This window comes from Rhinopithecus roxellana, chromosome 7 (assembly GCF_007565055.1).
Source record: "Rhinopithecus roxellana isolate Shanxi Qingling chromosome 7, ASM756505v1, whole genome shotgun sequence".
Lineage (NCBI taxonomy): Eukaryota > Metazoa > Chordata > Mammalia > Primates > Cercopithecidae > Rhinopithecus > Rhinopithecus roxellana.
Window position 1 is genome coordinate 87,662,071 of NC_044555.1, and position 15,574 is coordinate 87,677,644.

Genomic DNA, 15,574 nt, shown 5'->3' on the forward strand with positions numbered 1-15,574 from the left:
GCAGAGCTCAGTAGTGGGAACAGACCAAACAACTCACAAAGCCTAAAATATTTATTATCTGGTCCTTTATGTAAAAGATTTGTCAACCTCTGGCATAGAACTTTATCAGCTGCTTAGGGGACAAAGGCCCTCTCCAGGCTAAGAAAGAATCAACTGATTCTTTCAGGATATTTTTATGCCCCGGCAGAGATTTAACTAATACAACTAAAGAGAAGTGTAGGATTAGAATCCCTTTACAATTCAAAAGTCATCTCTTCTTCAGTGTGGATGTGAAAGACTACTGTCTACCTCCTGTAAGGGTGGTTCTAGTTCTGGCCTCCCTCTTATTCTGGTGCATGGAGGAGATGGAATAAGTTGAAGACAAAGCCAAGGCCATTCCATGCATTATTTGGATAGTTAGAAGGCCCATCTCTGAAGGAATTTATATACTATAAACCAGGCACTTGCCATGGATTATTTTGTCTATTCATTATAATAACCCTATTAAGTAGTATGATTGCCCCCATTTTACAGAAAGGTGGACTAAAGGTGAACTAACATTGCAGAGATTTGTAACTGTTTGACTCCATGTTGTCTGGAGGTGCATTAATTCAACTCCTGAAATGCCTGACTGTTCAAACTATGGTCAAAAGTAACTTAAATTCACCCAAGCCAGACACACTAGAAATCTAAGTCATTGTTTCTGGAAGTTTGCACTGCAAAACACTATCTTGTAAGATAGTCACTGAAAAGGTCCAATATGTTTAGAAAACATTGCATATGTTTCTGCCCTCTTAGAAATAACTTGATGCCATTAGCAAGTTATGGACTCTGAGAAAAATTTTCAAACATTAAACCATATTAGCCTCTAATCTATAACAACATCCCATAAAACTAGTATGCCAAGGAACATAGTTTGGGAGCTGTTGAAGTAGATGATGGTGGTGAATGATGATAATAGCTAATATTTATTAAGCAATTATGGTGAACCAGGCACTGAGCTGAGTATTGACAAGCATTAAATTCATTTAAACTTCATAGTAATCCTATAAGATAAAGACTGTTACTAATTCTTCTCTTGATAGATGAGGACACTGAGGCACAAAGAGGCTAAATAACTTTCCCAAAGTCTTGCATCTAGTAAGTACTGGAGACCTTGAGCGCCTCAAACACATGGATCAGGGATCAATTCATCTTTGTGTATACCCTACACTTAGCACAGTGCCTGGCACATATTATGCACTCAGGAAATAACAAATGAATTGAATTGGAGATAAAATCCTAATAAAAATAAGTGACTAGAAGATATGGAGTAGAACATTTCAGAGCTTTAAATGGTATTTACAGTGAGGAGAGTCCCTTATTAATCAGGGCTTCTATTTGTTCCAGACAAGACTAACCTAGATAATGTCCGTACTATAAACCATTGTGTATGGTGTAACCATGTTCATATTTTATTTCATGTACCCTACTTAAGGTTAATGCAAAGATAATAGGAAAATATCAGATAGTGCTGATCCTATTTACCCACAAGAAATAATATTTCATTTGAAGCTGCATTAAAGTGGGCCTTTTGTGTGGCATAAAATATATCGAAAGAGGCAATACCACATCTATAAAGAACCGCTGTATTGCCTTTGTTGGCAGAATGGATGGATCTTTTGTAATGCGATATAATAACGGCTACTGAGAACAGTCAGTCACAGCTTTTAAAATATTACAAATCTAAAAATATATCAAGGTCAAAATTAGTAAATAAAATGCTAGTGAATTTTCAGTGTGGATTTGAGGGAGGCCAGGGACCATTAAGGAAGAAAAACTAACACACTTTCTGTTTTAAAAGTAAGAGGGAAAAAAGGCAGCCCGAGAGAAGACTGGTTTTGTGTCCTGAAAAAATAAAAAGGAATTTTTATGTTTAGCACTTCCAGAGGTTCAAATTCAGTGATTAAAAGATATTACTTCTCACAACTTTGACATAAAGTATTCCTGAATGATGATAATAATTCTAATAATGGTTGACACTCAATGTGTGCTTACTATGCTGTTTTTTTGTTTTTTCCTTTTTTTTAGATGGAGTCTCACTCTGTTGCCCAGGCTGGAGTGCAGTGGCACAATCTCGGCTCACAGCAACCTCCGCCTCCCAGGTTCAAGCGATTCTCCTGCCTCAGCCTCCTGAGTAGCTGGGACTATAGGTATGTGCCACAATGCCTGGCTAATTTTTTGTATTTTTAGTAGAGACAGGGTTTCACTGTGTTAGCCAGGATGGTCTTGATCTCCTGACCTCGTGATCCGCCCACCTCAGCCTCCCAAAGTGCTGGGATTACAGGCATGAACCACTGCGCCCGGCCTACTATGCCGTTTTAAGCATTTTATACATGTAGCCCTAGGAAGTGAATACTATTATTTTTTCTCCATTTTACAGATGTGGAAATAGAGGCGCAGAGAGGTCAATTAGGGAGAGTAATTTTCCCATGATCTTACACCAGTCCAGGTTGGATTAAGGACCCTAGTAATATAGTTTCAGAGCCCATGCTACTAACTGCTTCTACACTGGGTAAAAGAGAAGATTCAAAGGCTCAAGGATGTCCACAGGTCTGGGATACAAAATATAATTCCACTACCACTGTCATGGAAGTCAGAGGCTCACTAGGTAGACACCAGAGGGCTGGATGTGACAATGCAGAGTGGAATCTTGCCAAATGCATAGGCCCTTACTTGGTGGTTTGTTCAATGACATGTTTCCAGAGGTTGTTGTACATCCTGCCACTTAAGAACCTCTTCAATTTAAGGATCTGTATTAGTCGTGACAAGGAAAGATCTGTCCCTCCACCTACTTCTATCAGTGGTGTTTGCTAGGATTTCTAAACCCCTTGATGACGTGTTTATAACCTGGCCACAAGCACAGCCCTCCACAATACAGTCAACCATTTATGATTGTGTTTCTGTTGTGATGGTACATCAGGCCTAAAATATTCAGGAACTGCCACATGACCTGCAGTATTCAGGAAAGTCCAAGAAAAAAGTTCCTTTGGAGAAAGCACAGACAGGGTCCATGTTGATGGAAAGATGGAATTTTACAATAAAGCATTGTGCCCAGAGTTTCAGGGTGGAAGCCCGTTGAGAGTCAAATACAGAGCCCTTAAGAGAAATAACAAATTAAGTATTGAGTAAAAACAAATACTGAAAGTTATTTTCATAATTGTATTTTTGTTTCCAAATGCCTGCTTCCTCCTTCCCTTTTTGTGGGTGACACTTAAGTCAGTTTAAACAACCAAGGAATTTGTTTGCTGGGAGGGCATGTGGAGAACTAATAACATGTGAATTTTAAAAGATAAATACCCAAGCCCTGGGAAGGACACTTAACTACAAAAGGATATTATTTAAAGAAAGATGTATTTCAAACAGATGAGTCAACAAACTGTGACTCATCTGTTTGCGCACATATCAATTGGAAATTAAAAATAAAATTGAATATATCCTCTATCAATGAACACATCAAAAACATATCAAAAAACATACACACTACATTTTTTAGAAGATAATTTAATTCTCACTTATGGACTGATTGTCTTATAATTCAGAACAATTAAACAAAAATAGCTTACTTCTCCTGTCTCAGTTATACCTAACTGGTTTTATATCCTTTCTCAATTGTACCTTACAAATCTTATGAAGAACTTTATTTTCTTCTTGAAGTTCATCATGAGCTAGGAGTGAACAATCACCAGAAATGACTTACTAAGCAATCAGGCAAGAAGTTGCAGAGCTGTTGTTAAAATACAAATATACCTACTTACCTGGATGGCTCTAACATTGGAAACTGGCTGTTTCGACATATTCATGCAGTCTTATCCCTAAAAAAACAAGTAAGAAACTGTTAGAGGTGGCAGCATTCAGATTCTCAGTCTTGATAAATTAGAATTTAACTCATGATTCAACTGGGCAGTCACCCCTTTCACTGGCCATATATTCTTTCAGTCTCAGTTTCCAAAGTTACTAAGAGACTCTCCTTCCCAATGCCTCGGGTGAGGGAACACTAGAGCGCCAGGATAAATCATTCAGGAGGAGAAATGGTGAGACGCCTCGCCCCTGATGCTAATGATATACAATCAGAAACTTGAAAGGTGCTATCATCTCCTTCCCTGCCCTCCTGACCTTCTGCCAAGAGCAGCAAAGCAAAGAGATTGTGGGAATAAAACACCTTTGTTCCGGGCCTCTGAAGTTCTTGGTTTGAAACGGAACTTTTAATCTGAATTCATAATTGCCAGGGCTGCTATAGTTCATTGGGAGTGCCTCCTCTTTGTTGAACACCCAAAAAGAAATGGCCTGTACCACTTCCTTAACTGCTGCAATGCTCTCTACTTGCTGTGCAGTATCTGTTCTGCCCAGCAACCTAGGAGATGCTCTGAGGACGTAGGTCCCATCTCCTGCTCTGTGTGCCCCTACCCTATGCTTTCAACCAGGTGCCTCATACAGAGCCCAGGCTCTGTAAACACAGGCAGACAGCAAGCCTCACCTGTAAACTTTTCTTTCTAGGAGGCAAGGAAGACTTACACATGACCATATCAAATCCTCAAGATGTAGAAGTGCTTCCTTCCCAAAGGACTTTTGCTTTCTTTAAGCATGTGAGACCTGATTTAGTGCACAGTGACTACAGCACATTAGGGGATGCGGGATGCAACTTACTGGAGATAGGGGAGAAGGGAATGGCCCAGCTCTGGCCTGTTTTTGTAGCTTGGCCTATTAAATGTCAGCAGGACCAACTGAAAAATTAAAAATTCATTGAATTCAAACCATGCTGTGTTTTAAACCCAAACTGTAAAACAGGTTGATCGAGGTCTATCAACTGGTGTAAGTGATGTGTTCACTGGTGAGTAAAAGAATGCAAAAAGCAGTGTTGGCATTTGCCACACATCTTGTGTAACCTGGGCAATGTCACTCAATATTTCTAAGCGCATTTCCTCTTCTTTAAATTTTACCTGCTTCACAGGTTGTGGTAAGAATCCATATGACATACATGCTCCTGAAAAGGCCTTGTGAACTGTAAAGAATGATGCAAATATTTATTGTTTATTACCATCATCCATAGCTAATGACCTTGGAGTGCTGTACTCATCTCCAGCTTTAAGTTCAGAGTAATAATTTTTATAGGTATGTTCCCCAACACCTGTAGAGATAAAAGATCTGAAAAGAACTCTGTGAAAAAAAGTTTTTTGAAATCTCCAAAGTCTTAGGCTCTATTATGTGAAGTGAAACAATTCCATATTTTTTAAAAACCTCTATACTCAGGGTATCCAAATATATAGTTTTTGGAGCCACATACATGAAAACAATAGAACTCTTTTTTTAAAGTTTCACCTGAATGTCTTTGTAACATATAGATATAGCCTCCATGCATAAGGGTCTAGGTAGAATTATTTTTAATATGGTTACAAAATTAAAAAGCAACAACAAATGGAACAGTCAAGGATACATTTTTCTCTATGATATGTTTCAAATAGATTGCTGTCTTTCCTGCAGCGTCATAAAGAAATGAAGGATTTTTAATTTGTGGATCTAGGACACACAGCTTAATTCCAAAAAGAAAAGCTTGGTAGCTTAATTTTTAATGTTTTTATTCCTCAAAAGCTGTTAGAAGTCATACAAAGCAATAATTTTCACAGAACTTTAAATATCTCAGCATATGGTATTCTCTGTGTGTGTACAACTAAAGTTTAACTAATATCACTTGGGAACTTGTCCAAAAAGTTATTGTATATCAGTTTGAAACAGAGATTAGAAAATTTCTTTATGTTATGACAATAGCAAGTTGAAATGTTTTTTAAAATTAGTCAGTGAATGTTATACTGTATTTTTTTAAAAAACCAATTTTATATTTTCAATGGACTGATTTAACTTACTACTGGATTGCTGCTTTTGTGTGAACCTCTGAGCCTCAAGAATGGATGGGCCTTGTCTCCTGTATAATTTTGGTATATTCCAATTTGCATACAAATCTCTTAACATGCATGTCAATCTTTGAAAGAGACATCTATAGAAAGCTGGTCAGATCCCAACTCTCATTCCTCACAAACAGGCTGGATAACATTTGTGTAAATCAGTTCAGCAGCAGTTCCTGCTGTCCTCATTATTTTCAGAGAAATCAGGGCAAAGCATACTGATGAATAAAAATAGACAGTGTTCCCTGTTTCCCTGGCCATGCAGTCACCTCTATCAGGGATGTAGAGTGTGGAACACACCTTCCTTCTTCATCTGCATGCTTCGTCCCCGGACCAAGAAAAGAAAACTATGCCTTAGATACACACTCCACTCCCATGAGGGCCACCGCTTTTCATCCAGAGAGGTACTCTTTACAGCACTCAATTACTATGTCTCCCGGTTCTGGCTAAAGTTTTGAAACATGGAAAGTTTGACAAGGCGTATACTGACTTTTACAAAGCCTATAATATAATGAAAACGCTTGCCAGCTGAGCACCGCTGAGTTTTCCTGGCAGTTCTTTAAGTCGGTGGGGACCATTAATGGTCTGTATGCTGAGTCACCTATGATATATCCCTGCTTGTCTTTGATTGGGTAGCACCTAATATCTGACTTCTAAATAGAACTCTTTGACTTACTAAAAATTTGTCAATAGTAATATCACTCATTTAATAAGAAGGGATTCAGAGGAAAATCAATCACTATTCAGAGATAAGAGCTTTGTTTGTTCTTTTTAAAGTTCGAATAAGTGGGTAAAGCTCCACCTCAAAGGGAATTATCTTCTGTCCTGTAGCTAAAAATAATTCCTGAGAAGGGTGTAGAAAGATGTTCAGCTGTCTGAACTGACTAACTCCTTATTCACTCTGCTTTAAATATGCTGAGAGGAAAGAGGTACTCTTAGTGTTCTCATGCTTCAGAACCTGGTGCCCACATAGAAAGGGACAGTGAGTGCTGCCCTCTACCCTGCTGAGTATGGGAATACTGTGACCAAAGTGAAGATTTTAAAAGATGGTTCTATCATTGATAGAACTTTATCATTAAGACCAAGCCTAGTGCTTAGGGAAAGGAGAAAATCATTTTAAACTTGTACTGTATAAAAACTCTGGCAATCATTTGCATTTTGGTGAATCAAAGAATTAGCATTATAGCTTTTCTCTGGCCCAAATTCTGATGATTTCTTGGCTTAGGGCTTCAATCAATCTGCAGCTGACCGACTAATCCTGGCCAGCACAGCTTCAAGGTCACAGTTATAATTTCTAGACTGTGGACATTTTATTATTGCCACTATCGATGAAAACTGCCCTTCAGTATTTGCGTAGTTCAATATTCTTTCAGCACCCTCACCCCTCACAATTTATAAACAGAATCAGCAATACCACCAATGAAAAATGAATTTACAAGGAAGCTATACTCACTGGTTACAAGCCTACAAAGTTAAAAGTAGTCACTTCAAGTTAGGTATCAAGGAAATTTCCTTTAGAAAACCCAGTTGCTGGGAGCTGGGTCCTTCTGCTTACCTGCTTTATGTATTTGTTTACTGCCTAAGGAAAGTCCCAGGCAGCCAGATGCAAGAATATAAAGCTCCTTGTAAGGTGGAAGGGGTGCCCGGTGTCCTCTGAGCTGCGATCTCAATTCCGATGCTTTTCTATGTGGCTGAAATAGCTCGAGTGCTCTGTGCCTCTCCCAGTATTGAGAGCTGCTCCTGGCTCGGGGCTGGAGGGGAACTTAAACCGTTAAGGCTAAGTGTTAAAGAGAATTCCTGTCATAGCTCACAGTTGTTCTTCCTAAATATAGAGTTTGATACAAGCCATACGCTGGCTGCCTCCAAAAGGCTTGACCGTGCGGAAAGCAGGGCTCAAATGTCAGCCAGGAGGTGGCTATGGTATCTTATGTGCCCTCCTAATCTTCCAGAAGATGCTGGCTGCATTTTCTCATATATTCTGAGGGGGTATAGCAAAGTTCAAAAAGTAGGAAAAGTCTATCTTTAGCTTTATTACCTGGATGCCAGAAGATGAGCATTCAATAAAAATTGGGGGGGTGGGGTGGGGTGTCAGCATGGCACCATGCCTCTCAGCAGGGGTAGTGACATTAAACAAGGCTTGAATCCTAGCTTGGTCACTTGGGAGCTGTTAAAGTTACTTAATAATAAGTACTCAACAAATAGTCACCAAATAATGATAATTATCCTATTAAGTTGAACTATATGACATTGCCCTTTTTGTAGGTCAAAAATGGTCCAAGACCGACAGGCTGGTGAGGTTCCAGGGCCCAGAGCCCTGCCCACTCTGCTCTACTGCCTCTACTAGTGACAAAGATTTTGACCCTAGAGCACATGAGACAACAGAACAAAGAAGAAATGTCTATTTTAAATATGACAAGGGCCAGGAGCAGGTACAAGGCAAAACATTTTTTAAAGAGAAAACTTCCAAATCCTAAGATACATGCTCATTATTTTTAACACGACTTTTAATATTTTTTAACCTCTCCAGTCTCTGAAATTACCTTTACATAGAGTTGTACTTCAGTAGAAGTATTAAACAGAGTGGAGAGACTTAAAATCCATCCACTGTGGAAGTGAGCTCCATGTCTGAGTTCTTGACAGTATGGTCAAGCCACTGAAATATATTACCAGCAATCATCGCTTACCAGTCTTCTTGTTACGTGAGGAAAAAAAGCTCCAATTTGTAGGAACCCTAGACATCAGGCTTCTGTTCCCTGTAGCTGAATGCATTCCAGATGGAAGTAGTTGGCTTTTTTCAGAACTGTAAAAGGAAAACCAACTTTCTAGGAGTTTAGGAGGTCAACAGATAATTTTGGTTCATTTTAGATTGGGGTTCACCATTAAGTTCTGTTCATGTGCTGTTCAAAAGAATTGTATCTTTAAAATTCAGTTTAGACATCATCCTTTGAGATCACATGGTGCCAAAAGTGAGTTATTTATACACTGGAGAAGAGAATATAGTGAGCACCTTAATATTTCTCCAAGTGTTTGGCTACTTCTGTGTGTTCAGAGCTCTTCACCAGACAAATGATGGCATCACTCCATGGACCAACAATGAGCCATTTTTGGCCCCTTGTCCTGAAGTTAACCCATGCATTTTACCACAATCCTTTTGCCCCAGTGGCCTCTCAGTAGCCACTGATGGTGTATACATTGAGGAAACTGCTCCTGGCAGAAATGCCTTGTACACAGGGCTGGCCCAATGTGAGTGTGGCTGCCTCTGTGGGAAAAACTAAGGTGAGCTGCATAACCAGGGCTCTGTTGGTCATAAGTCACAGTAACCCAAAGGGAACAAGTTTAAGCTAGGAGGGGTGTGGCAGACAGTCAATGTCTTTCTCAGTATCACTTCTGTCCACCTGAGTTCTGTAGCTGTAGGCAGCTTCCAGTACACTGTCAGCTTCATACCTCTCTCTTTTTCTCTACACTGGGGCTCTGCATATCATCCAGAAGCAGGAGACATAACCCATAAGTGCCAGGAAAAAACACCCCTAGGGACAAGCCTCAACCAATGGGAATGAAAGTCGAGCGATAGATGTCCCCACTTCCTCATCCTGTGGTCGGAAGATTCTGAGGTGTGATCTACAGTTTCCCAGAGGTCCCCAGCAGGACCGAGCCCCAGCTGCCCACCATGGGGATTTGCTCATTAATATACCCTTATTGGCTTCCTCTTTTCCCTCACTTCCCCTGCTTGCATTCTCTGGGATCATCCCCCAAGTAGATCACCTGCAACCAAGTCCTTGTCTCAGCATTTGGAGTTGAGGCAACCCAAACTAAGAAAAAAGAATTTATTAGGAAGGTTTCATATTGTGAGAGGAAGGGCAGGGGTGCAGGTGAACCTCATCAATTACCGGAACCAAGAACTCAGACCTCACTAGAGAATGATGAATCTATTTCTGCAGCTCCAATTTTAAAGACCTCAGGGCTCTGGTTGCCCCAGCCTGAGTCAATACCGCACTCCTGGTTAGTAGCAAGGTTACCGAGCATAGAGGAGGCCATTGGGGTACATACCTATGCATTAGGTCCTTCCCAGAAAGGGGAATAGTTGTGAGCTGAGCAGCTCTCCCAGTTGGGTCTCCAAGAGGCACCAAGAAGCCAAGTGCTTTTCCTTGACTTCTTGCAATAGCCTGAAATTTCTACTCCTGTTGTCAGGTTATTGATTTAAGATTCCATAAAAAGACATATGCTGGCTGGGTGCGGTGGCTCACGCCTGTAATCCCAGCACTTTGGGAGGCCGAGGCAGGCAGGTCACTTGAGGTCAGGAGTTCGAGACTGGCCTGGCCAACATGGTGAAACCCCATCTCTACTAAAAAAAATTACAAAAATTAGCTGGGCATGGTGGTGCGCATCTCTAATCCCAGCTACTCAGGAGGCTGAGGCATGAGAATCACTTGAACCTGGGAGACGGAGGTTGCAGTGAGCCCAGATCATGCCACTGCACTCCAGCCTGGGCAACAGAGCGAGACTCTGCCTCAAAAAACAAACAAACAAACAAACAAAAAAACACATGTTGTTTGACAAGGGTAACAGAAGAACTCTCTGACACACACCAACACATACCAGGTTGGTGAGTGACAATTAACTGGGCCTGAAGGGATGGGGCACAAGATGAGTCCATTTCTTTTTGAGAGGATTGAGATAGGAAGAGAAGTTGGAAAAACATAGCCTTAAAGTGTGAAAAATGGAGAGCTAGGGGGTACTGGGCATTGAGGGGTAGGTTGAGTCCTTTGGGCATATTTCAGTGGAGATCACAAAGAGGGGTATGGTTGGGGGGGTGTTGACAAAATCAAAATTCACTTAAGTCATTCCTACCTGCATGCCTTCACCCCTCCTCCCCTATGGTCAAAGAGCAGGATATCTAACAACATCTTACATCTACAGAACCCTGGCTCAGTTGCAAAGTGCTTTCATTTGTATTATTTTATTTAGTCCTCCCAACAGCCCTGTGGGTTCAGTGGCATTCTTCCAATTTTATCAATCAGTAAGCCAAGGCTCAGACTGTCATTTCAGAGCCAGTTATCCCCAGCTTTTGACTTTCAAAGTTAGTGCTCTTTCCTGTTATACCACAGTGCCCTCAAGGAACCACACTCATCTGTATGCCCCACATAAGCACATACAAATATGGTAACAGGATGCATCTGCTTGCAAGTAACAGAAAACCTAACTAGCAGTGGCTCAATCAACAGTCATTTAATCATCTCACAAACCTAGGAACTTAAAGGAAGGTAGTTATGGGCTGGTTCAGAAATTCTACGAAGTCAAACACTCTCAGGCTCTTCCCAGATCCTCTTTGGGAAGGTGGATCTACTCTGCCACTCTTAACAAGTCAGCTTTTCATCCTCATGCTTCTTAACGTGTGTTCCCAAGATGGCTGCCACAGCTCCAAGTGTTAGGACATTTTACAAGCATCCAAACAAGAAGGAATAGCAGTGATGATGGGAAAAGGGGCTTTTCTTCCCAAGGAGGAAACTCTCTCCCAGAAGCCCCAAGGTGACTTCCCTTTACATCTCTTTGACTGGAACCGGGTCTCGTGGCTGCAAAGGAGGCTAAGAAAAGAAATAAATGGAAGCAGGTGGATGGAATAGAAATTATTAGCTAAGATCAAATGTCCCATATAAAATTGGGATGCTCTTAGCAATGAAGAAGAAAGGAAACAGCAGTGACACAGACAAAACATGCACACACATACAGAGCTTTAATGGAAAATGTGCTTCCACACACATAATCTCATCTAATTCTCACCACCTTATGAAGCAGGTATTGTTTGTCTATCTCCATTTTATAAATGACAAAACACACTGGAAAAGGTCAAGTCACATGCCTAGGAAGTGGCTTAGTCAAAACTCTAATCTAGGTCTGCAGGCTCCAAATTTCATGTGTTTCCCGTATTCCTCCATGCACAAACCAACAGGAGGAGCCAGGCTGCTCATACCATTGTCCCATCTGTGAATGCCCTCTTGGCATGTGCCCCAAATTACAGGCTTCTTTTGGGTTTGTCTTTGCTTGGTTCTACTCAATCTTAGGCCTACCTACAGTTTGGGCAAAGAGTAAAATAAACCATATTACAGAATTTTGTAAGTGAATTAATAGGTAACTCTTTGTACCATTATGTATAAACGTGTAACCTCCAAAAAACATTATAGGTTGACAAAGGGAATAAAAAATAGCAAATAAAGAATGGTTAGCTAGGAAGAAAAAATTATGAAAAAGAAACTAGCTATGATCTAATGAAAACACTTTTCCCATAATATTTACTTCTATATTCAATTTGAATTTTAACAGCATGACTGTGATCAAATCAATGCCTGTTTTTAATCCAGGAGAGCAGGTGACAAGGTTTGTCCCCTGGGTTGCATGCTGCGTGATGACATCCCTCCTTCCCCAGCAGATGCTGGCACCTTTAAAAAGACTGATGTGCAAGGTAGGAAAAAAAATTCGTTGTCATTATCTTTAAAGAAATTGATACTCTTATGCATCAATAATGGAAGCATAAACTCATACAACTACTTTGGAGGATAATTTCTCAATATTTTATGAAGCTAAAGTTGTACATATCTTTTGACCAGTTTCATGATTTGGCCAGTATTTGTAATTTTTGGCAAGTGTGTACAAGAAGACAGATAACAGAATGTTCATTTCAGTATTGCTTATAATAGTGAAAAAATCTGAAAACAATCTAAATGCCTATCAACAGAGAATAAATAAATAATGATTTATTCATTTGATTGAATCCAAATAATCAAAAGAGTGAGCCAGAGCAACATGTATCAAAAAAGATACATTTATACATTTCAAAATCAAACTGAATTTAAAACACACATATACACACACACACTGAATTCAAAAAGAGTTAACAATGTAAAAACTTGCAAGAAAGTAAGCACAATATTTTAAAAGTGATCATCTCTGGGAAAGAAGAGGGAGCAAGAGGATTTCATAAATAACTTTAATAGTTTCCATTATATCTAATATCCTCAAAATAATTTCAACTAAGGCAAAATATTAGACTTTGGAAGGACTGAGTTGTGAGTATATGGGTGCCATTTTGTTATTTTGTGTGTAATTTTCTGTATGTTTGAAGTATTTCATCACAAAAATGTAATAAAGGATTTTAGTTGTCAAAAAAAAAAAAAAAGAGTAATGTGCAAGTGTGGCCCACCCTGTCTACTTCACCCCCATCTGGCCCACAGCTTCGCTTGGCCAGGCCAGATCTCCAGCTTTGGCAAAAAGTAATTCAAATTTTTCCATAACATCTATTAGAGTAGAGTCAAAATTTCATAAGGCATAACCAGTTGATAACAATAAAAATAAAACACATCACAATATTGGTAAGACCCAACTAATGAGATAGACGCTTTCTGACTGAGGAATTGGTTGCAGTTCTCTATATTATAGCATCAGGTAATGGCACTACCCACCCTCCCAAGGCCAGTGGCTTTTAGGAACAAGAAAGTTAGAGAGGATATGGATTTCAGTAAATTTACTATCAGATAAAATACAGGTAATTAAAATATGATCATTAGAATGATACCAACCAAGGATAATTTTATCCTTTTTTTTTTTTTTTTACCAATATTGTTGTTTCCTGTTTTTCTCTCACCTATGCCTAAATCCCCATTTCTCTATGCAATATTATCATCTTGAATCAATTATAACTGCAGTGGGCCCTTTGTATTAGGCATGATGTACATGTGGTATTATAGATTATAAATGGATTATCATTGTCACTAAAGGCACGTTGCCCAATAATTCTACAACCAAATGATTTATTTTTATGTGTTCTGGCATTAACTATGATTGGAGCTAAATAATATGACTCAAATGTCTCCTAGGCACCATAATTTTGTGGCACCTGTATGAGTCACTTTGGAGGTGTGTCTCCAAGTGGGTGATTCACTATCCCTCCATGAGTCAAATGGCAGGACTTCCACTCTCCTTCCTTATATCTCGATAGGGGTCCCCACAGAGAGATGTATCTCATAGGTCATCCACAGTCCTGCTCTGCTGTTCCACATCCCCTTAGTCCCCAGTGCCTCAGAAGCCACCTCTCTCTTTATCACTGCATAGAAGGATTTGTTATGGCCTCTGGGAACCAGCTTCTTACTTATTCTTTGGCATGTGAGGAGGTACCTTCTCCATCTTAAGACTCAATGCTTTAAAAAAAAAAAAAAAAAAGTGCATACTAAAAAAATCACCCTTAGAAGGCATAAAGTATACAGTTCAGTGGTTTTTAGCACATTCACAAAGTTGTGCATTGATCACCACTATCTAATTCTAGAACATTTTCATCATCCCCGAAATAATCCCCCTACCCATTAGTACTCCCCATTTCCTCCTTCCCCTGGCAACAACTCAGCTGCATTCTCTTTATGGATTTGCCTGTTCTGGACGTTTCATATAAATGGAATCATACAATATGTGGCCTTTAGTGTTTGGCTTCTTTCATTTAGCATAATATTTTCAAGGTTCATCCATGTGGTAGTACGCATCAGGACTTCATTCCCTTTCATGGCTGAATAATAGTCCATTGTGTGGTGTGCTACGTTCTGTTTATCCACTCATCAGTTGAGAGATATTTGGGTTGTATCTACTTTTGGGCAAACATGAATAGTGCTGCTATGAACGTTCATGTACAAGTTTTTCTGTGAACATGTTTTCAGTTCTCTTAGGTAAATGCCTGGGAGTAGAATTGCTGGGTAATACGGTAACTGTTTAATCTCTTCAGGAACTACCAGAGCCTTTTCCAAAGCAGCTGCATCATTTTACATTCCTACCAGCAGTGGATGAGGGTTCTGTACTTCTCTATACCTTATCAACATTTGCTATTGTCCGTTTTTTTTATTATAGCCACCCAGTAGGCATAAATTGGTATCTAATTGTGGTTTTCACATATATTTATCTGATGACTAATGATATCAAGCATATTTTCATGTGCTTATTGTCTGATGGGATATCTTCTTTGGAGAACTGTCTATTCAGATCATTTTCCCATTTTCGTATTTGGCTATTTGTCATTTTTATTATTTAGTTGTAAGCATTCTTCATGTAATCTGGATACAAGTCTTTATTAGATATATGATTTGCAAATATTTTCTCCCATTTCTTGGTGTATTAGTCTGTTCTCACGCTGCTGATAAAGACACACTCTAGACTGGATAATTTATAAAGGAAAGAGATTTAATTGACTCACAGTTCCATGTGGCTGGGGAGGCCTCACAATGATGGCAGAAGGCAAATGAGGAGCAAAGTCACGTCTTACATGGCGTCAGGCAAGAGAGTGTGTGCACGGGAACTTCCCTTTATAAAACCATCAAATCTCATAAGACTTATTCACTATCATAAGAACAGCACAGGAAAGACCTGCCTCCATGATTCAATTACCTCCCACCAGGTCCCTCCCACGATACATGGGAATTATGGGAACTACAATTCAAGATGAGATTTGGGTGAGAACACAGCCAAACCGTATCACCTGGGCTGTCTTTCACTTTCTTGATGGTGTCCTTTGAAGTGCAAAAGCTTTTTTAAGTTTAAATGATAACTAAATAAAATTTATTTTTTCTTGGGTTGCTTGTTCTTTTGGTGTCACAGCTAAGAAACCATTGCCTAATCCAAGGTCA

The 15,574-nt window shown here is 39.6% G+C and overlaps 1 protein-coding gene across 2 annotated transcripts in view; it reads right to left on the bottom strand.

The window, feature by feature from the left end:
• The window catches only part of SMPX (small muscle protein X-linked), a 52,409-nt gene extending 44,569 nt beyond the window's left edge, over window positions 1-7,840 (bottom strand). The window contains exons 1-3 of one of the 2 annotated variants that reach the window (XM_030933524.1): window positions 7,474-7,671; window positions 4,959-5,020; window positions 3,777-3,833 (exon numbers count right to left, since the gene is read on the bottom strand). In XM_030933524.1, coding sequence (XP_030789384.1) covers window positions 3,777-3,821 — 45 coding nt within the window. In that variant the 5' untranslated portion in view covers window positions 3,822-3,833; window positions 4,959-5,020; window positions 7,474-7,671. Of the gene's footprint in view, window positions 1-3,776; window positions 3,834-4,958; window positions 5,021-7,473 lie in introns of both variants that reach the window. The other variant, XM_010370131.2, reaches the window with a different exon arrangement.
• Between the last annotated feature and the right edge of the window lie 7,734 nt (window positions 7,841-15,574).